This window comes from Helobdella robusta (genome assembly GCF_000326865.2).
Source record: "Helobdella robusta unplaced genomic scaffold HELROscaffold_18, whole genome shotgun sequence".
Taxonomy (NCBI): domain Eukaryota; kingdom Metazoa; phylum Annelida; class Clitellata; order Rhynchobdellida; family Glossiphoniidae; genus Helobdella; species Helobdella robusta.
The window spans coordinates 1,601,416-1,625,390 of record NW_008703981.1 but is presented as its reverse complement, the minus strand read 5'-3'; the positions used below and the strand labels follow the sequence as shown (position 1 = coordinate 1,625,390).

Sequence of the window (23,975 nt, the reverse complement as noted above, 5' to 3'; positions counted from 1 at the left end):
TCTCTCTCTTTTTCTCGGTTTCTCTCTCTTGTATCACAAATTCCGATTAATATAAAACTTGTTCGTATATTGTATTTATACTTGCATCTTAAATATTGCAGTTAATTTGGTTAATATTGCAAATAGAAACCAACTTGATTAGTTCAAATTAAACGTTGAACAAAACTCAAAAGACTCACTTCAACGAACGTACACAAAGGGTGAGCACCATCCTTGTTAATTGATTGGCAAACAGAGGCGGCAAACCACTTTAATCTTTCTCATGCCTAGCAGCGAACGGTACAGTAGCACCAAGGTTTAAGAGTATATTTAACATTGAACCCCGACTATATGAACTTCACAATTTGCTCTCAAACGCAAGTGGTAGTGGCTATATTTCCATTGGCTGATAATTATAATTTATGATGATAGCTGATTCGTTTATCAAAAATTGTTCTGCGATTTGATTGGTTCTCAGAATTTGAAATGATACAGTGAAATAGTTTCTAGATTTTGACAGGCTGTGATTTGTGTTGATATGACTTCGCCTCTATAGATTCGGCACACGCTGTTTTTGTCAACGACTACATCTTTCAAATTTAAAAATACAAATTATTATAATAATTAATTCATTTGTGCAACTGATAGTCGAACAGAGATAACAATAAATTATCAATCCGGTAAAAGAAAGAATGTATGAAGCAATGAGTAACTGTTTGAAAATTTTTTCTAAATAAAAATATTAATAATAAGCTAAAACAACGACCATTTGGATTCAGCAGATGATGTGGACAACACGTCACCTTACAACTTTCCACTTCTTACACCGCTGCTTACAACATTTGAGATCGATGAGGTCGTCAGTCCGGTTCAGTGCGATGTCTCAGCAGAACTTGCTCAGCTAGGAGTATCACAGAGTAGTTACAAACTTCACAGTCGTTTATTGAGTGATTCTTAAACATTTTATGTTGCTGTGCACACATTTTTAAATAAGTGAAAAATGTTTAGAGTGGCAATGAAAATTAACATGTTTCAGTTTTACTGTATTCACCACGCACGACAAAAATTGACGATCATGTCTAAATCATTTCATATTCACAAGCGAATCATTCAATTTGTCAACAGATCCTTTAGACTGGAGTATGTCTGATGTTCAAACCTGGTTGATATGGGTTACACTAGAACTTTCTCTTCAAAGTTTTGATTTGACGAAAGTTTCTTACACAGGTAGGCAGTTGATTGAACGGGGGAGATCAAGCTTTTTGAAGCTTCTACCTGAATCCATCAGTGATGTCGTCTGGGAACATTTTCAAATTCTCGTTAAACGAGGTGGTTTGGATATTTTCAGTAAAATAAACTTTAATTTTTCTATTCATTTTTTTCAAATTTATACAAAAAAAATCTTACCACACTTACAAGCACTTCAAAATTCTCCGTCAAACAATTTTAATGCATCTCCAACCGTTGCATCATCTGACAATGCATCAAAAGTTGATGATGACAAAACTTCTCTAGCAAATAATGACCATCATATTTTGACTGTTGTCTGCGATGCAAGCAGGAACAATATTACGAACGTCAGCTTTCCACATGACTTACCAACATCTGAACTCAACGACGATGAATCCATCCGACCATCGCACACGTTCTCCAGCTGCATGTTTGAAAAGGTTAGTAACACGTCAGAGGAACTCGGAGTAACAGATGAATCTTATTTCAACGCCAATACGTCAAACAAGACGTATTTCAACAAATCTTCATTTTACAGACGTTTTAACAATGAACAAATCAACAAAATGATGAATTCGCTTGAAGACTTAACGCAAACGTCAGACGAAAATTCAGAAAATTCTCTGACAAACATTTCCTTATATTCTATATATAACGACACATGTTGTTATGGCAACAACTCTTACACAGGCCACATAACGAACTACAACTTTAAACAGAGCAAAAATAATTGGCACTTTTCAAGTGGCCCAACGTTAATCGATGACTTTATTTACCCTAACAACCTTAACGACGTCGATTTCAGTGTTCCAGCAAACTCGAGTACAACCAACTTAACAATCGTTTCTCCTTATTTCGGTAACGGGCCAATACAGCTCTGGCAGTTTTTGTTAGATCTATTGATGAACCCAAATTATTGCCACGTGATAGCCTGGACAGGTGACGGATGGGAATTCAAACTGATAAATCCGGACAAAGTGGCGGAGTTGTGGGGAAGACAGAAATGCAAACCAAAAATGAATTATGAAAAATTAAGTCGTGGTCTTCGATATTATTACGACAAAAAGATAATCATAAAAACAGCCGGAAAACGTTATGTGTATAGATTCATATGTGATATGAAACAGCTGGTGATGTCCGACTCGCCTTCCGAATTAATCTACAAATGTCGACTATATCAAAATGAAGGCGTCAACGTTTTAAATAACTGTTACTATTCGTTCTATTGAGTCAGTTTATTTGCTGTAAATACTTTTCTTCAATTAATCAATCAATCAATCAATCCATCAATCAATCAATCAATTAATCAATTTGTAAAGCGCTATTTCCGCGATGTTCAACAGCGCTCCTCAATGAATTTTGAAAACGGATGGGTCTTGAGATCCGCTCTGAACTTTGTAAGTGATGGAGAAGTAGTCAGAGAAGTAGGTAGAGAGTTCCAGAGAAAAGGGCCAGAAAAGCAAAAACAGATTTAGCAAAGGAGTGTTTAACATGAGTTAAGAAGAAGAGAGAACAAGACGATCGTAAACCGGGACGTTTAGGTTCAATTAATATCTGATAAGTACTTAGGAAATAATTTAAATTGAGACTTATTCATAAATGTGTAAATTTTAAATTTTATTTTATAATAAAAGATAAAAGTCATGTGTTTGCATATTTTACAACGATCATGTTAACGAAATTTGCGAAATTTATGAAATACCCGATCTATATTCTATAAGTGGTCATATCTTTCGAATCTAATTTTAAAACGCTGTCACAAGAATAAATAAACTATAGAACTAAAATAAGCAAAAGCAGTGTAAGAACGTTTAATCAATTGATTTATTAATGAGAGTTTTACGAAGATTTTGATATAATACTTGTCAGATAGATGAGAAAGTAATCAGAATTTAATCTAAGAATTACACGGTTGGAAAACATGTAAAAGAAGTCCTGTTTCATTTTTGACCGGTTTTTGATTACAAACCCATCAAACCAAGGGGAGGCCTATTTACCAGCATACAACACCTTCTTATGGGTTGAAGCAGGGATATGCAAAGAACCTCAATTTTTTCAACTTTTAATTAGTTTCATTAATGTCTCCCCTTGCCACATAACTAGAATAATAGGACTAATCGATCAATTCGATCTATCGGTCGGGCTATTTGTCTTGCTTGGATTGTTGGCTTACGAAATTGCATGGATTTTAACGAGCAAGCTAAATGAAATATTTACTTGATTTAATATGCTTAAAACATTGTAGTAATTCTATTTAATTTTAATAATGATTAATAGAATTATGTATTATTAAATTATTTTTGTTAATTTGAATATAAAAATTGCTTTTGGTCCGGTGAAATCCGGTGGCTTACTGAAGCCGAAGGTTGGCTTAGTAGGATTGAACTATAGTCACCCTTTTTTTACACTATTCGATCATGTTAAAAATTGGTTTGCTTATGAAATAAACGACCTAAATAAATCAAAATTGTTATTTGAACAACTATCTTCATTATATTCAATGAATATTTTACATTCTGCTGGTGCTCATAAGAAACTGGCTGCTGAAATCATACGTTGGCTTACAGCAGTGGCTTACAGGGTTTCATAGAACTCTTACGATAGCACTTTTTTGTACATATGATGCTTTTAATAAATATATTCATATCACAATTATTTTTGTCAGTATAAATATAGAAATTGCTTTTGTCAAGTGAAAAATAGTGGCTTACTGAAGCCGTAGGTTGGCTTAATCGGATTTTTTCTCATATATACAATACTATGAGATAAATCAATCAATCGGTCGGTCGGTCGGTCAGTCAGCCAGCCAGCCAGCCAGTCAGTCACTCTGTCAGTCAATCAATCAACCAACCGATCAATCAACCGATCAATCAACCGATCAATCAATCAACTAAATTGAATGAATCAAATAAACAAAAATAAAACAAAAATAAATAAAAAAAATTTGCAAGGCCTGTTTAAACTCGAACAAACAGTTAACCGTACAGATCTACAAACAATTTCGAGATTTTAGTAAAGAAAGAAAAACACAGTAGTTGTTTTTATTTGAATTCATTCAAAAATGAAAAGTGACGGTTAATTAAAATTTTAAAATGTCAATTTTTTTTAAAATTCGTAATTTAGATAAACAAATATAATAAAATATCGACCGATAAAAATAATTAATATCCATTATTATTATTATCATACACACTCCTTAGAAGTTCTCGAAGGATAATAAACCACGTAACATGAACATTTAGTAAGAACAGTTCACAACATATCATAATGACTAAATCAACATACTAAACAGAAATAATTTATACATGCATATATACAAAGTAAATCAAGAAATATCCAAAAATTATATAACCAATTTAAAAAAAAAACTAGAAACCAATCAACATTTAATGAATAAATAAAATGACAATATTAAAAAGATTGTTCAAAAAGGTACAATTTAAGGCGACGACGAGAATAAAATGTAGTTTGTTTTGTTGGTGTGGTGTTGTGAAGCGAAAACAAACACATCACACAAAACTAGTAAGGAGTCGCAAGAATAATAGTCGGTCACCTACCTATAATAAAATTACTCTCAGGGCCCTAGCTTACTTATAAACATTGACTCAACCCACTTACTTACAAATTTGTATTTCTCGTTTTAGATGTTTCAAGTATTTTATTTAACATATTTCAGCGTTTTTATTTTACTTGAAGCTTTTTAACTAATGTTAAGCCCTAGCCTACCTACAATTGTTTAACTCATCTCAGTCCCTAACTTACCTATGAATTAAATTAAAGTCCGGTTCACGGTAAAGAAAATACAAAGTTGAAGAGAAACATAACAACGACACCGAATGAATGGATGTTGTGTATGTATGTGTTGTATTGATGTGTGTGTATGTAAATGTGCGGGCGCGCACTCTCCAGAAACTTCAATCACTACCGACGAACCTCCATTGCACCGACCGTCATCTGACACGCATCGATGGAATGAATTTGACCAGATACTGAAAAATAAATTGAAAAAAAAATTCACTAAAATAAAAAACAAGCAATTGGAAAAAATAGGCAACTTATCTTTTTGAGATAACACTCAATCTTTGTTCAAATTCGAGTACTTTCAAAGGTACAATGAGACAAAAACAAATTTACCTTTAACATTATCTTCGATTTGTCATCGGAATGATCATCATGAGACTACCATCTGAAACGTGCTGGCGCCCACCACAGCCCACCTCTCATCATTCTGTAGACAAGTTTTTATTAATTAGCAAAGTAGGAAATCAAGAAACAAAGGAACGAACGAATAAATGATTAACTGGATGATTGAACGATTGGTTGAATGAATAAATTAACTAATTAATTAATCAACCAATGATTTAATGAATGAATAGATTGAATCAATGAATAAATTAACTGAGGAATAATTTGAAAGATAGTGATAAAATGAATGAATGAATGAATGAGAAAAATAAAAAAAAGAAACTAAATCATACTTCAAAAACCGTCGTTGTTATCTTCGATTTGTCATCGGAATGATCATCATGAGACTACCATCTGAAACGTGCTGACGCCCACCACAGCCCACCTCTCATCATTCTGGAGACAAGTTATTAATTAGCGAAGTAGTAAATCAAGGAACAAAGGAACGATCGAATAAATGATTAACTGAATGATTGAATAATTGGTTGAATGAATGAGTGAATGAATGAATGAATTAATAAATCAATGATTCATTTAATGAATAGAATGAATTAACGAATCAATTAATAGAAGAATAATTTAAAAGGTTGAGTGATAAAATGAACGAATGAGAAAAATAAAAAATGAAACTAAACCTTACTTCAAAAATCGTCGTTACTGTACTTTCCATTGCACCGACCATCACCATCTGGTCGGCACACAAAATGCCATCCGAACTTCAGAGTGTCAGTCGAACAGCCAACGAGCTGATTCTTCTTACACCACCACCATCATATGTAAATCATCATGAGACCACCATATAAAACGTGCTGACTCCCACCACTGCCCACCTCTCATCATTCTGTAAACAAAATTTTTTTGTTTGCGTAGTAGTAAATGAATGTTAGAATCTTAGAAGCAAAAAAAATTAAATTATAAAATGAAAATAATGTCAAATAAATAAAATTTTAAAATAATAAAGTAAGTAAAATGTAAAAAAAACTTACCGTCGTCCATTCGACAAAGGCAGAATGTTGAATGCGGTCCGGTTCCTACGTTATCCTCCAAAACTGGTGCCAGTCCTCCTCGAGATTGTTGTTGAAACACAGCCCGTGTTGATGGAGAAAGATAGAGAAAGAGTAGATTCTCATCAGAAAGCTTAGCGGTGCCTGCATCTCAAATTGCTTAATAAAAATAATCCTATCTACCTATTCAATTACCTTAACTAATCTATATAAAATTGTTAATGGTACGATAGTCGAAAGTCCCCCTTCATTCTTCCTCCTTGCACAGAGGTTCACCGACAGCCAGAGCACCGGATAGAAAACCATTGCCGTGCGGATAGTAGACTATTGCCGTGCGGATAGTAAACCATTTGCCGTCCGGAAGCCGTGCGGGTAGTAGACTATGGCCGTGCCGCATGGTAAATCATTACCGTGCAGATAGTAAACCATTGCCGTCCGGATAGTAAACCATTGCCGGTACACCACTGGCCACCAAGGCTTACCTCTGACAACAGACTTCGAAATTCAGAGTCTATCGGCTATCGTACCCTCAACTTACCTATTCATTACAATTAAGCCCTAGCTTACCTAAAATAACAAAAAACTCAAGAGCCCAATTCATTTGCCAATCGGCACCCACCCCACCACCTACGTAATGCCTTGGGCTCCAACTTAGTAATAATATAAAACTTAAACCCTAAATCTATTAATGAGTATGTGTTACAACGTAGCCTTAACTTACCTATTTATTACATTATGGCCCTAGCTTACCTAAAATTACAAAACTCAAGAGCCCAATTCATTGGCCTTTCGGCACCCACCCCACCACCTACGTAATGCCTTGGGCTCCAACCTAATAATAATAATGTGAAACTTAATAACTAACTTACCTCTCGATACACTTACAGCGTTTATTTAATTTAAATTACAAGATTGTTCCTAGAATTAAATTATTGCTTTTAACTACCTATGAAATTAAATTACTCTCAACCTTAGTAATAATAAATTAGAATGTGTAATGAAAATAAAATAACGCTCAAATACTAATATGTGTTTATGTATGTATTTGTGTGTGTGTGTATAATACGCTGATGCGTGTAATGTGGGTGCGAGAAAAAATAGAAGAGATAAACTTACGCTGCCTACCTATTCAACTACATTAGTGTTGGATGTTTCCTATCTATCCTACCTACAATTAAAATTATGCCTAGCTAACCTACCTATATAGCTACTTAATGTAATTGTGTGTATGTGCGTGTGCGTGTGAGCATTCTTACTTAATGTTAAATTACAAAGAAAAACAGAGAAAAAAGAATAAAACGTATCCCAGCCAGGCGTATCTTCTTTGCCACTGAATGAGCGAACGTAGCCCGACATCTTCCACGATGAGTTCCTTTGGAAGCTTCAACCTGAATAAAATAGATGAAAAGAAAAAATCTTATTTATTTGACTAATTTAAATGAAAATAGAAAAACGAGCCGCAGTGAAACCCGCCGGAAATGCCACCCAACTGGCAAAAAAAAACCGCAAAGAAACCGTAAAACGTACCCCAGCAGGGCGTGCATTCTTTGCCACCGAATGAACGAACGTAGCGTGACATCACAACTAATCTGATCGTCCACGATGAACTTCTCTGAAAGCTTCAACCTGGATAAATGAACCTGAAAAACCTAAATGAATGGAAAAATCTTATTTATTCAATTTAAATGAAAGAAAACGGACCGGTCGGCAAAGAAAAGAGAAAAGAAGAGCAAAGAAAGGTATCTATATAGGATTTATGTTCTATATAACTCTATATAACTCTATATAACTCTATATAACTCTATATAACCATGCATACTACAACATTCGATCAATAAAAATCCCACTAAAACCAGGAACCACCGCGTACCTGCTGAATGTATGATGTGAAACAAAACAAAAAAAAACACAAAACAAAAATCACACCACCAAGTAGAGTAAAAGAATAGGAGTCCCTAACCTACCTATGTAACTAAATTACCTTATGCCCTAGCCTACCTATATAATAAATTAATTTTTACCTCACCTACCTATGCTTCATTAACTTAACTCAAGACTCATGAAGAAAGAGAAAAAGGAGTAAAACAGAACATAAAATACTACCACACAAACAAACATGATGTATGTATGGATGTATGAGCAACCGTTAAAGAACCCACCTAAAATTAAAAAAATACCACCTACAAACATTCAAACCACCTACAAACATGCAAACTCTATATAACTCTATATAACACTATATAACTCTATATAACTCTATATAACTCTATATAACACTATATAACTCTATATAATAAAATAAATAAAAATAAAAAAATTTTAAAAATAAAATAATTGAGATCAGACAGACTGCTTCAAGCGAGGCAGAATGTCTGATCTGATTTTCATGTTGTCTCAGCTCCTCTATTTATACTCGTTTCAACCATACATTCTCATCATTTCAATCATTCGCATCAGTAAAAAACTTGTTAAATGTATATACTGCACTATTATACAGTTTTAACCACAATGCTAACCGTACTAAATTGAAGTCATCGAACGAACGCCTTCGAAACTTTCTGGTTGGCTGCTATATTGCTTTTCATATATATATATAATCTAATATAATATAATTTAATTATTTGTATGCATGGATTCCAGTCACTTTATATATATATATAATAAAAATTCAATTATAAAAGCAACAGTAATCAGTGCTATATATGTAAGCACGCAGTTCAAATTTTTCGGGGAGAATTCAAAATTGTTTGAGACCACACCCTGCTTAACATCCAATTACATCCAACATCCAAGCCAAGCTGAGCCAATATGCATAGATTTAAAAGCGCTTTTATGTTAATATTTTGCTCGCTATATTTATGTATTTTATAAATTCATTATAAAAAACAACAGTAGCCATTACTATATATGTACGCACGCAGTTCAAATTTTTTGGGGAGAATTCAAAATAGTTTGAGACCACACCTTGTTTAACATCCGATTCCAAGCCGAGCCAAGCCAAGCTGAGCCAATATGCATAGATTTATAAGCGCTTTTATGTTAATATTTTGCTCGCTATATTTATATATTTTATAAATTCATTATAAAAAACAACAGTAGCCATTACTATATATGTACGCACGCAGTTCAAATTTATCGGGGAGAATTTAAAATAGTTTGAGACCACACCTTGCTTAACGTCCGATTCCAAGCCGAGCCAAGTCAAGCTGAGCCAATAAGCATAGATTTATAAGCGCTTTTATATTAAAATTTTGCTCGCTTTTTAAACGAATATCCCAATATAACAAATTCTCCATCCTATTTTAACTTTCTTTGATGCTTTTTAATCAGTCAGGTCACAAAAATCATTATCGATATCGCAAAGAAATCAATTTGAAATTTTTTTTTAATTATTGATAAAATTTTTAAATTGTTGATAAAAATAACTTGTATATATAGTGTAGTAAAACGTTTAAAATTTTCTAAGAGAATTCAAAATAATTTGAGACTACGCCATAACACAATCGTACAATTTGAATGTGTAAATACAACATTATAAATGTATTATAACTACGTGTATATATCTATCTATCTCTTTATTTAGTTCTGCCTGTGTATGATATTTTGTCAAATTTATTTGATAGGAATTGAATATAACCTTTATACCGGCTGATTAACTACCATGCAGTAAAATAACTACTGTTGACACCATTTCCTCCAACGATTTCGCAACGAATTGCCCATACCGTATAATTAGAATAAACTCTTTCAATCAATGTTTAAATTTTTATATTGTCATTTATTCTTTCGTTTTTGTTTCTGTACCAATTTTCGTGCCAGATACAATAATTTATTTTTTAAGTAAATTTTCATTTTCGTAGCTATACACAAACATGCCCACCTGTTGCATTAAAAATTGCATTAATAATAAATAGAAATGAGAAAATTTCTGATGCATCTTTTCACAGGTTTATTTTCAAATTAACTTCACACTAAAATAAATGTAACAATATCCCTATACTCATTGAATAGAACTATTTTGTTTTACAATTACATATATTTTATTTTATAGACTATTATAATTTATAATGCTATCAAGGATTACCATTATATTAAAAGCAATACTTAAGAAATGCACAAGTTTCTGTAACAGTTTATAAAATTTCAGATTTCCTCAAAATGTAAAAATGCAAAACGATTGGATTAAGTGCATCAGACAGGAAATAAATGATTTCAAATGGCTTCCATCAAAAAATGCAAGAATATGCAGTGACCATTTCTGTAATAAAGATTATAAGGGTTATGATAGAGAAAGGAAGGTAATGCTGAAGAAAGCATTCCCATGTTTTCAAGTTAGTTATATTTATATGTCATCAGTTACACAAGGAAGCAATTCACATCATCATTGTACATTGCAACATTCTTATCTATACAAAAAATATAAAATGCATTCAACAATATTCCATATATTTTATTAAAACTTAGAAAGGGCATAATGACATTGTGAATAATAAACCCTGCTTAGGACTGGGATCATCATCATCATACCAATCACCATTACAAGTAGAGTCAATTTTATATTAATGCTTAACAGGTTAACTAAATTGGCATAATCAAGTTTTTATATGAAATACACATCAAGTATTTAAGGTAACAAATAAATTATCAGAAAAATTTCTGGAAAAGTTTAAAAAAATTAGAACATATGACTCTGATCAAAAATCATTCGCGTTGACACTGCATTTGTATGGGCATAAGGCATATGATTATCTTTGGACAAATGGCTTACATCTTCCTCACACTAGGACATTAAGAAAGTAATCTTGTCATACCTGTTCAATAACTTTAATAAGATTGTTTTAAATAACTATTCTCAATGTCATTTTATTAACACAACATTAAAAGGTGACTACAAAACATTAATGGTATGCCTGGGGTGATTTCTACAAACCTTATTGACTAATGGTGATGGGGATCCTCTGGAACTGTAGGCTCATGACATTCAATCTAGTCATGGATTGAGAAATCAATCCTTGATATATTTGATAATAAACATTTATTATAATATAAGAATGAAAAAAAGATGTAGGTGTAAGGCAAAATCTTACTGGAACTATTATTTCTAGCAATTTATGATTTATTTTTTATTTATGACTATTCATTTTCAATTATTATTCAAATTATACGCATGCATATATAAATTAATTTGATTCTGGCTATTTCTATGCTTAATCATTTTATTTACTTGCCATAGGTATGTGCAGCATTTAGTAAATTAATGATAATTAATAACACAACATTCTAACTGCATAAAGTATAATAAATTAAAAGTACAATTTCTACAAACCTCATTGGTTATGGTGATGGGGATTCTTTAAAACTGAATGATCATAATCTAACAAGTCATGGATTGATGAATTACTGGAATCACACATTATCTTTAATAAATTTAATAACAACATGTAATATAATTAAAGAATGAGAAATATTTTGTTAAACATTAAAAGAAAAAAAATTTAGTTTGAACCACTCATAATTAATAAATTTTAATTAAATTGCAACATTAGCTTGAGGAGCTTGAAGCAACAAAATTGTTTATTTTATAAAATTGATTGATAAGTTGTTTAATATATTTATTTAATTTAGTATATTTTTATTCCCAGACCTAAGCATTGTAAATAAAAATTTTACAACCAATCAAGCAATAGGATTTAGGATTTTAGGGACAAGTGCTGTTAGTGTAGTTAGTAGTGTTTGGTAGTCTCTAGTCTAGTATAATGCTAATCTGTTAATGTTCGTAAGTTCTATCTGTTATTTGTTTTAATTAGTAATTTGAATTAGTAGAGTTTAGTTTTAGCTTAATTATTAGAGTTTAGTAATTTAATTACTAATTAGTCGTCGTTAGTGTTGTTACGTTACAGTTAATCATTAACTTAACAGTTAATCGCTTAATTAACCTTAACGGTTCACGAGTCGAGTGTTAGAGTGGTTCACAAAATTTTTTTATTTAAAATGCAAAAACCGTCATACAGCAATATCTATCCTAAAACAGCATCCAGTATCACCTTTTAAAACATTTCAAATAATAGCAATATTCAAGCAATATTCCGAAATTAGTAAATATACGATCGCAATTTTAGACTTGGGCGATAAAAAATCACCCTCCAATTCTCCTCCGGAAGTAAGCTCCTTGTTCGACCATCAAAAATGAGCGAAGGCCGTTATATTTATTCTAATTATATGCATCAAACTAGCTGAATTCTAATGGTCAAGCTTTAAAAATGTAATGAGATTAATTACTAAAATGCACTTTTACAATTCGTGTTCGATCTTGTGATGTTCACTTACGTGATAGTTGATGTCGTTTCGCTACGTTACGTAAGAAAGAATTTGTCATAAAGTTACTAATTTCTTACTCAGTGTTTTTTATTTAAAAGTTTTGCTTACTGTTCACCAATTATTTAAATTCAATTTAGCTTAAAATTCATCTAAATTTGTATTTTATATAGATTTACAAGTTTTACCTTTTTGTTGGATTGGGTTGGTGGTTGATCAAATTAAAACTTAAAAGTCCAAACAAAACTAGTTTTTTAGTTATTTACTGAATAAATAAAACTTCAAAAGATGGAGTCATTGTACCACCAAACGAACAAACTGCTAATGGACGTCCAGAGCAGGTTGTCAGTTTTCGAAAAATTGCTATTAAATACTGGCAATGAGACGGATTCAAATGCAATGGAGATTCAAATAAAAGCCGACATCAACAAAATCTATGACAGCTGTGACCGATTGGACCTGATGGTCAACAAGGAACCACCGTCGAGGAAGGCCAATGCTAAGCTGAGAGTCGACCAAATCAAGTATGACTGCCGCCATCTGCAATCTGCTCTTCAGAATATAATCAACAGAAAGTTTGCTTTTTGAAATTCAATAATTGATTTAATTTTTTTTATTCATAGTAGTCAATTAACTAACTAATTAAATAGCTAATTAATTAACCAACTATTTAATTAATTAAGAGTGCAAAAGCAAGAAGAATCTCGAGCGAGAGAGATGTTACTAAAGCGAACATTCACAACAAACGATCCCGACACTTCCATACTGATAGACGATTCCTTACAGCACAACCAGAGGGCCCAATCTTCCATTAAAGAAATCGATGAGCTGATTTATACAGGTCATAGGAAAAAAAGTTTATTTATTATTTATTTATAAATATTATTAGTTTTATACTTTTTATTAAAATGTTGTTTTATAGTATATAATATATATATATATATTTATCAAAATATTCTGTTCAAAATAGATCCCTTCATGTCGCATCACATGCAATGTGCCTTTGTTTAGCCGTTAATGCGTCTTAATATAACTAAAAATTATCGAAAAAAGAATTAATAATTATTATAGTTATAGTAATAATTGTTATAATATTAATTATTTCACTAATCCCCCCCCCAAAAAAACAGGCAACTCCATACTATCCAACCTTAGAGATCAAGGCGGCATGTTAAAATCGGTGCAGAAGAAAGTCCTTGACATTGGGAACATGCTCGGCCTGTCGAACACCGTAATGAGAATGATCGAGCGTAGGACTAGTCAAGATTGGATGATTTTCTTTGGGGGCATGATAGTCACCTGCATTGTTATCATTGTCACTGTTCTGTACTTACGTAGGTAATATGGTTTATATATACTCCCATTAGTTAGGCAGGTTGATTAGTAGTAAAGATTTCTGTAAAATTAGTGAAATTCAAGTTGGTTGCGTTGGTTGTAATGTGAAGTTGGTCATATGTTTTTCGATTTATTTGCTTATTTTCTTGATTTAATTTATAAGGTTTGGTTTAGAAATTATTAATCTGTGTACAATTGTGGCCATAATTTATAATTCTCTGTTGTGTGAATTTGTGGCCATAATTCATAATTCTCTACTGTGTGAATTTGTGGCCCTAATTCATAATTCTCTGTCATTTTGTTTACCAGGAATTATTTGAACAATAAAATAATAATGACTTATTATTTATATAAAAAATATATAAACATATTGATGCGAATGGATAAAAAAGTCAATGCTATTTCTATCGTACATAACTATAGTACAATATGTTATGCTTGTGATGTATTTTTTTGAGATGTTTAGTGGCTGGTTCACCATTGTATCTCTCTCTCTCTCTCTCTCTCTCTCTCTCTCTCTCTCTCTCTCTCTCTCTCTCTCTCTCTCTCTCTCTCTCTCTCTCTGTCTGTGAGTGTGTGTGTGCGTATACACATACACATGTTATTAACATTGGAATTCCATTTATTTATTTATTGTGAGTCAGTAGTAGATTGTTTTTGCTAGATCACATGTTTTTGTGTGCATGTTTGTATGTGTATGTTTGTGTTTGCGTGTGTTTGTATGTGTATATACGTGTGTATATTTATTTTTCGTTATATTTCTTCCGATTTAAACTTTAAATGGAATAAATTAAGGCAAATTTATTTTTGTTCTACATAAACTTTTGGTTTAAATGTCTAAATGTCGAAAGAAAAACTGATAAAACATATTCTTTCTTTCTCCTCTCTCTCTCCTCTTTCTCTCCTCTCTCTCTCTTTCTCTCTCTCTTTCTCTCTCTCTCTCTCTTTCTCTCTCTCTCTTTCTCTCTCTCTCTCTCTCTCTCTCTCTCTCTCTCTCTCTCTCTCTCTCTCTGAAATGTTACTCTAGAATTATTCTGTAAGTATTACAACGCCTGTGTATATAGTCGCTGATGTATGTATATATCAATACATGATATATATATAAACGTTAAATGGACAATGAATTCAATATCTGTAATATAATCAATACATTCTCGTCAAAAATTCAACTTTTTGTGTCTTGATGAGTGAAAGAATGAACGAATGAGTGCATGAACGAATGTATTATGAATAAAGGAATGAGTGAATAGATGAATGACTAGATGAATGAATTCATAAGCCTAAGAAAAAACTTAGCAAATAGGTAAATTTAATATTGCATATGTACAGATGAGTGCTTAAATCTATGTATCAATAAGAAATATAACAGGAGAATATTGACACATTGAAAAAAAATCAAAAAATCTTAAAAAATAAATTAATTTAATGTGTTAGGATAAACTTTTCCGTTGTTAAAATTAACGCTGTTTAAAGTGTATTACTTGCCACTATTAACTAACGCAATATTAATGCTTTTAACATCGTTGTTAAAGTTTCAATCATCACCTTACATCATTTAAAATTATTATTTTTTTGTCTGTCTGCTCATATTTTCATTTTAAAGAAAATATTTTTACTCATCGTCATCAATATCATCATCATCTTTGAATTACCATCCTTCATTGTTATCACTTCTCACCGAAATGCATATCTAGCACTAGTTGTAGTAGTAGTAGTAGTAGTAGTAGTTGTTGTTGTTGTAGTAGTTGACGATTATGTCGTTGATGATGATGTTTTCGCTTTGGATGATGATAATGACGATGACGATAATGCTTCATCTCCATAAGAATATGATGTGTAATTGGGGTCATCATTAATCTCCTGGTAAACAAAAATTCATTCATTTGTTAGTTCATTCATTCATACATGCATACATTCATTCATTCATCAATTCATTCATCACAACCTTGTAAGATGCCTTCATATCATCACCAGACGTAGTCACAGACTTATAATCTTTCAAATAATAATTATAATTAATAATAATAAAAAATTATTATTATTAACTATTAATAATAATTATCAATAGGTTTAATATTATGGTTATTTATGTTGTGTTTCCTCTGTACGTAGATAGACATTTAAAAAAAATGTAATCGAACCGTATGGCTTCTTAGCGCAGTTTGAATAATCTCGAGTATGTTGCATATTAATTTTCAATTTATCTGTTGAGATTTTTATAGAACGAAAGGCATCAAAAAGAAATTTTTTGTGAAACAACTACAACATCAACACGAACACAACAACATCAACACGAACAACATCAACATCAACACGAACAACAACATAAACACGAACAACAACATCAACACAAATAACAACAACCACACAAAAAGAAATAATAAGTAAAATAAGAAGAATAATAATAACACCAGTACTATTAACTAACCAAATTCATCCTCATAGTCGTCCTCACCATCCGGATCCTCCCTACTCATCAGAGAATTCTTCCTCGAGTCAAAGGTCATCGCACTTTCCGACATCGTCATTATATTACCGCCACCATCGTTTCCCACCATCCCTTCGTCATCAGTGACGTCATCGCCATCTTTCTCGATGGGTATTTTTAGATTACTGGTTGCTGCTGCTGATTTTTGCATCTTGTTGCTGATGATGAAGCGTTTCTTCTGCCCGTTTTCACCCGGCTTGATCAATTTCTGTCTGGCACACCTGCGAGTTGTGTAAGTTAAAAAGAGATACTTCGAGGTAATACTTTTAAGACGTGCAGTTGAGTATTCAGTAGCATACACTCATGTATCTATGCGTACAACCATTTATTTACTCACAATCACGTATCTATGTAGGTATATATTTACGAAAGTTAACTGATTTAATTGGCATTATTTTATCAAGGCTTCTTACATCACGTAGTTCGTTTAAACAATATTTCTCTAGGGAATTCACATGTAACGCTGATAGATTTCCTAATATAGGCTAAACGAAATGTCATTAAGGCCAATCTAACTACACACTTACATAAAACTTGATGAGAGTTTAGTTAAATAAATAATTATGACCTTGATCAACCTAAAAGTCAAACACTCACACAGATATCTATCAACTCATCAACGATTACGTCAAAACACACGTGACCTACTTGGGGCACGCCATTCCCCCGGTGACCTCCTCAATGGAGAAGCAGCCCCTAGGCCCCCCTAATCTAGCGTTCAGTTTATGCTTGTACTCACAGCAAGTACTCAACCTCGTGTTGTACGTTCCATTAACGTACAACGTCAAACTGAATGGGAAGCCTTCGTGTCGCTGCGACGTGAAGCTTAGTGTGGCTGGTGTGGTTGCGTTTTGTATGTGTGTCAGTGTGTGTGTGTGTGTGTGTGTGCGTGCGTGTATTTGTTTCTACACGAGTCTATGTATGTATGTGAATGTCTTGTGGTGTGTCTGTATATTCAGTGTGCTAGTGTATTTGACTGTACGAAATTGCCTGAATGATACAAACAAACGAGCGAAATTGAGATGTAAATACTGGCAAAATGTACACTGATGTAGTACAACAAGAAGTAAGTACACTTGAGTAAATTTGTTAGTGTACTATGAAGTGTACAACGTATCAATACCTCCAGGTACTAAGTTGTCACTGAACACGCAGACTGCATTTCCTCCACAGTGTTGTTGTTCTATTAGTATCTCATCAAATTTTTTTCTGTCTGTAAGTCTGTCCATTTTGTTGTTGTTGTTATTGTTGTTGCTGGTAGTGGTGATGTCATCGAATGTTTTTGCTGTCACCGATTTATTTTTTCGATTTTTAGGTGTTCTGTTGTTGTTGTTGTTGCTGCTGCTGTTGTTGTTTGTATCAATCCCATGGTATTTCATTTTAATCAGAGTTAAGCTTTTGTCAGGGTGTTTTTTCTATGGGGAATTATCAATTAAGCAATTCATCAAGTGAGTGGAAACAATGGATTGTATTAATGGCTATTCTCATCAATATCCGTTGAAATTTTCTATAAAAATGAAATACTCTCACCTGATCGTGCGACACATATTCGCACATAGATGAACACCTCACACTCGAATTTGTCCTTGACCTGTTCAGTGACCTCACTGACCTCACGGAAGACCTCGACATTGGCATACTTGACCTCAAAGTCGGTCTAACGAAACTCTGACCGCGGCTGTTGCTGCTGTGGTGATGTAATATTGAGAGATTCAGACGCCCTTTGCTTGCAGGTGGTGATAAGTTCTTCAGACTAGAAAAATTTCCGTGTTTGTGGTATGTATTGCTGGCTCTATCACGTTTCTTAATAACAATAGAACCGTCAAAAATATAAGGCATTCTCAACATCTTTGGGCTTTTGTTTGACTCTACAGACTGAAAGTTTGAAAACAATTTTGTGTATACTTTTTTTAATATGAATTTTGTTTATTTTTAATCAAATATATCAGAACTATATTTAAATATTAATTATATTTGATTAAATATAATGCGATGAATATCTAAATTTATTCTTGAAACCTGTATCATTTGCAGCAAATCAATCTCGTTCTTCTTAGCAACTAAATCTCCAACCAATTTTTTCTGTTCCTCATTCAAATCGTCATCCTGTTCTAAAATTTTCATAGAAATCTGGGCATTTTTCATAATTTTTTGCTCTAGAGAAGCTTTTTTTCGTATCTCGCCTTCTGGCAAAATTTGGCCAGTTTTGGTTACCTGTATTAGGAAAAAAACGAAATTTTATAAAAATTATGCAAAAATAAAGATGACAGAATGAATTGTATAGATAAACTAATGAGTAGATGAATCAATGAATGGATGAAATAATGAATGGGTGAATTAATGAATGGATGAATTAATGACTAAACAATTTTTTTCATATACGAACCAGACCAGCGTTAACAAGATGTTTGATCCTTTTGGGACTGCTATTAAACGCCGTCATGTGTGGATCTTTAAAGACATCGTACTTCATCATGTCTAACAATATTTTATCAGCAAAATTTATTTATTATCAAAATTTATAAAATCATTTTTTGAAAAACAAAAAATTGAGTTAATTATGAAAAGGCGAAAAATCAGCTGACAATTTTGTTGTCATTTTAATAACGCGGTTGTCAAGACAACGGGCACCTTAGAGCAAAGACAATTTTTTCAAATAAGATCGAATTAACTTAAATTGCTAAAAAATTTTCCTTTCATTATGTACGTATCTACTTATCTACTATCTACCTACCTACCTACCTATCTATCTACCTATCTATCGATCCATATACAACCAATTATCTATTTTAATTTTCTTTTTGATTTAATAGTTTATAAAATAAATGATTAAAAGAATAAATAAAAATTATTTATTTATTGATTCATTGCAGCATCTTCCAAACAAAATAGAAAAAAAAATTGACTCAAAGAAAATTAGTTTAAAAATAAAACTTGAAACAAAACTCGAGGACAATTCTTAAACAAAGCGTCAGTAAATAAAAACATGCAAACATAATAAAACCATTTTAATCATCAATAATAAAATCACTATCATCATCATCATCATTGTCATCATCCTCATCATTTTACGAGCAAAGAACACAATGAGCAACATCATCATCTCCATCACATCCAGTTTAATCAATACATCAGCAAACAAATCACCGTTAGCAAAAATTATGGTAACAAAAATTCAATAAAACCTTTATCTCTCTCTCTCTCTCTTCCATTTTGTCTCTTTTTTTTTCTAAATACATATACACACACTATATATATATATATCCGTGTATCTCTCTCTCTCTCTTTCTATATATATATATATATATATATATATATATATATATATATATATATAAACCCGTTACTATTAATTATTAAGTAACATAAGCTATCATATTTATTAGTTTATAATTTTTTATAAAAATTAATTATATCTATTAATACTGAATTACATTATTAATAATATAATACAAATATTAAGCCCAGAAAGTTATTTAGCCAAAAAAACCCACAACAGCTAACACACACACACACGCTGGCACACACACACACGCTGGCACACACACACACGCCACATACAAACATTCAAGCAGCAAATGATAAAATGTTAATTCAAACTTTACGACTAACACGACAGGGTATAAGCAAACAACAAAACACAACAATGCCTCTATCAGTATCTAAATCACCATTATTATATTTATTATTTTAATATTTTTAATATAGTTTTTTATCATAATTATAACCATAATTAATATATGATAAAATTTTATTCATAATAACATTAATATAAATACGAATGGCGCTCAGTAAAACGATTTCATTGAATAAGAAAAAAAACGCTATAAATGTTCTACTTGCATGGATAATAGACATAAACGGAAACGAAACGAGAACGAAACGAGACGGGATTAAACGTAACGAGACGGGATGAAAACGTAACGAGACGAAACGAGATGAGCGTGTGATCATTCAAGGAAGAGCAATATGACAGGTGGTGGTGGACAGAAATGAGTGTGAGAGCAGTGTTCATCGTTTTGCATATCTCAGTATGAAGTCAGTGACCTTAGCTTTGAAATCGTCCTGTTGGTGTTTATAGGTGTGTGCGAGTGCATGCGTGTGCGTGAGTACGTATTTGTGTTTGCATCTGTGTGCGTGATTTAATTTGTTGGTGTTTTATAGATTTTTAAAAGTTAATTTAAAAGGAATAAAAAATAAAAAAAAAGTCATACAGAGTTTCTTTTGTAATGATCTGCTGCGTCAACATTGAGAGGGTCTTCAAAGTTCAAGAGATCCTGATTATTGTGGTGTCTCTTTCATATATTCCTTCATTTGTCCATTCGTTCATTCATTCATATATTCACTCACTCACTCATTCGTTCGTTCGTTCGTTCATTCAATCATTCATTCGTTCGTTCGTTCATTCATTCATTCTTTCGTTCGTTCGTTCGTTCATTCATTCACTTGCTAGTTCGTTTATTTATTTGCTCATCCGTTCGTTCATTCATTTATTCATTCATTCCGTCAGCCATCTATTCAATCATTTTTTTCATTTGAGGTTAAAGATAATGATGATACAAACAAATGATACATTGATACTACTACAAATAAATAATAATAACAATAATAATAATAACAGTGAATAGGGAGTTTAGTCCCCAGACCACGTCTTTCAGCGTTCTTGTTGGGGCCCAACCTAAAATTAGTGTGAACATTTATTTGGAGGTTTCAATCAAAGCCTCATCCATCACTACCTACGTCACCACACACAGACACACATACACATACACACACGCACACACACATCTTTAAAACAGCACGATATCCCAAAAAACCTACAAAAAAAGCTAAAAAACACAGCCAACCAACCAATCCCACCTAAACTATCTAGAGAGTTCTGCCTGAGCAACGACAAGCACACCTCTCCGCCTTCTGATATGTTTGGGTGCCATATTCTCGTTTTGCAATGTACTTTTGGAGGCTGTAGTAACAATAACAATAACAATAATAATAACAATAACTAAACAATAACAAACTACAACAATAACATTGACAACAACAACAAAACCGACCACGATGTTATAATCTTCAGGAACGTCGATGTGAAACCTGAAATGCCCTCCTAACCAAAAACCTTCGTCTGGACAGATTGTGATCGTGAAATCGTGCAGTATGTTAGGGTCCTCGAAGTTTGAGGTGCACGTCTTAGGTAGGTACTGCTCCATCTCTTGCACTTCTGGTAAAAAAGTGGTGGGGGTAGGTGGTTACCGGTAAAAAAGTATCAGTGGTTTAAGCAAAAAAGATAGTAGTAATTAATGATTACTGATGAAAAACTAATAGTAATAACTGAAGAAAAATTAATAATATTAGATAAATATTGATGAATAAAATAAGTAATAATGGAAGGCCATCAGTGAATGGTTGCTGCAATAGATGAAACATTAGTAATAATTAATTAATTAATTAAATAAAAGAAAAGGTATTAGTGATGGTAATCTTTAATACAAATAGAACTACTATATTTTTTAGTATTGATAGCAGTACCTCTAAGTAGAAGTTTGTCTCTAATTGAAATTCTTGAACTTTTTGAAGCTTCAGGGCTCGTCGAAAGTTTTGACTTCAAGTTCAACATTGTCTGCCTTTTCAAAATTTTGATTTAAAGATAAAAAAATTATGTGATTCACTAAGAAGAGTAGTAATATTTTGTTTTTTTTAAAGATAAGGTAAAATGATCAAAAAATACAAACGAATCACATCACTTATCATTTGTCATGCAAGTTATAATCAAACTGTTAAAATAAGACTAATTATCTTCTGCCAAATAAAACGAATGTTAAATTAAAATTAGTGAAAAAAATGAAAAGCTACTGGACTGCTGAAGACAGACAGCCTGTGTAAGAGTCAGTGTCTGTAGTATGTAAAAGTAAAAGTAATGTAAGTAATCCTAATTTTATCAACTTCTAAAACTTTCTTCAGAGCTAATAAAATATTATTTTATAAAACCGTCCTCAAGTTTATGTTTTTATTTAATTATTTTATTTAATAAAAAACTTTGTTAATATTTTATTTAATTTATTAAATTCATCGATTTAAATTATACGATATTAGAGTTTCTAGATGTTTACATAGATGGCTTAGCAAATATTAGACAAACTAAATGGTTAGAACGAATTTTAAACTTTAGTTTATAGCAACATCGTTGACCATTTCAAGAATTTTTCAATGAAGACAAAAAGTATTCCAAATTATTAAAAACTCATTCTTTTCATCGCATTCAATGAAATTTATAGAGAAGTATGGCCAGGCTGATCTGTCTTCACCCTGACGTCATTAATATATATCATTACGTCATCGGCATGTCTCATTTAAGACCTAATCTTCATCCTCGAAGGTTTAAATCCTTACGGTGAAAATGATTCTTCAAATAGAAAAAAGAAAAATATGAACAGTTTTGTTTAATCTGTGGTTTTTGAAAAAAAAAAATAAAACAAAAATGGAGAAAATTATAAGAAACTACGATGCATAATTACGCGCTAATAAACGAACAACCAAACAAACAATTTAACGAACAAACAAACAAATAAACACAAACAAACAAATACATAAAACATTATAAATAAACAACAGTAAAGAAACCGAAACTACTAATAAATAATACTACAGCAATAACCTTTGAACAGAGGTGGACAAACTTTTCGCTATGAGGGTCGTATTGAGAACTATTTTACCTTTGAAGGGCCGCATATGAAAGGGCCGAACAAGGCCTCGCGGGCCGTAGTTTGCCCACCCCTGCTTTAGTACAAGTAACAGTTTTTAATAATAATAATAAACTAATAATAATAACAATTATTATTAGATAAGACAAATGAAAAGAAAAAGCATAGTTATATAAATAAAAAAATACTGGCTCTTACAGTAGCGACATTAATGATAATTGCTTAATTAAGTTATCGTTAACAGCCCAGACATAATAAAAACAGACATAATAAAAATAATAATAACATACATAATAACAATGATAATATTTATAATGCTAATACTAAACTTAACTTTATATTTATTTTTTTTGTTAAATTTAATAAAAAAAAGCAATAACATACATTCATAAATACATCGCTATAATAATAAAAAAAAAGTTACAAGAATTAGGAAGTCCAATCAATTAATTAATTAAGTAAATAATTAATTGAGTTATTAAGAAGCAATCCAGTCAATTAAGTAATTAATTAACTCTAATTAATTTAAAAGCAAAATAAATAAGTGAATAAAAGAATATAAAAGAAACAACATCTAAGCAAAAGAGTCAATTAATTGTACGAAATACAAGCCAAAATTGAAAATAATTTGATAAAAAATTATATTAATATACATATATATATATATAATTATATATATATATATATATATATATATATATATATATATATTAGTATATATAGGTATAATAAAATTATGAT

At 31.7% G+C, this 23,975-nt stretch overlaps 5 protein-coding genes across 5 annotated transcripts; 4 read left to right on the top strand and 1 right to left on the bottom strand.

Moving 5' to 3' along the window:
• Positions 1–1,103: 1,103 nt before the first annotated feature.
• HELRODRAFT_76784 (hypothetical protein) lies at positions 1,104–1,304 on the top strand (the record flags this gene model as incomplete). Its single annotated transcript, XM_009016365.1, has 1 exon — positions 1,104–1,304. A coding segment is annotated over one exon (201 nt), but the record flags the coding sequence as incomplete, so codon positions are not given.
• A 765-nt stretch (positions 1,305–2,069) lies between these two features.
• HELRODRAFT_147323 (hypothetical protein) lies at positions 2,070–2,366 on the top strand (the record flags this gene model as incomplete). The annotated part of the gene is made up of 1 exon (XM_009016364.1): positions 2,070–2,366. A coding segment is annotated over one exon (297 nt), but the record flags the coding sequence as incomplete, so codon positions are not given.
• Positions 2,367–10,564: 8,198 nt separating this feature from the next.
• On the top strand, positions 10,565–11,198 carry HELRODRAFT_170549 (hypothetical protein; the record flags this gene model as incomplete). Its single annotated transcript, XM_009016363.1, has 2 exons — positions 10,565–10,729; positions 11,028–11,198. The coding sequence occupies 2 exons, from the start codon at positions 10,565–10,567 to the stop codon at positions 11,196–11,198; spliced, it is 336 nt and encodes a 111-aa protein (XP_009014611.1).
• A 1,803-nt stretch (positions 11,199–13,001) lies between these two features.
• Positions 13,002–14,055, top strand: HELRODRAFT_76554 (hypothetical protein; the record flags this gene model as incomplete). The annotated part of the gene is made up of 3 exons (XM_009016362.1): positions 13,002–13,288; positions 13,397–13,554; positions 13,844–14,055. The coding sequence occupies 3 exons, from the start codon at positions 13,002–13,004 to the stop codon at positions 14,053–14,055; spliced, it is 657 nt and encodes a 218-aa protein (XP_009014610.1).
• Positions 14,056–20,547: 6,492 nt separating this feature from the next.
• On the bottom strand, positions 20,548–22,150 carry HELRODRAFT_76722 (hypothetical protein; the record flags this gene model as incomplete). Its single annotated transcript, XM_009016361.1, has 6 exons — positions 20,548–20,601; positions 20,751–20,813; positions 21,156–21,214; positions 21,397–21,499; positions 21,591–21,754; positions 22,063–22,150. 6 exons carry the CDS (start codon positions 22,148–22,150, stop codon positions 20,548–20,550), a joined length of 531 nt encoding a protein of 176 aa, XP_009014609.1.
• Between the last annotated feature and the right edge of the window lie 1,825 nt (positions 22,151–23,975).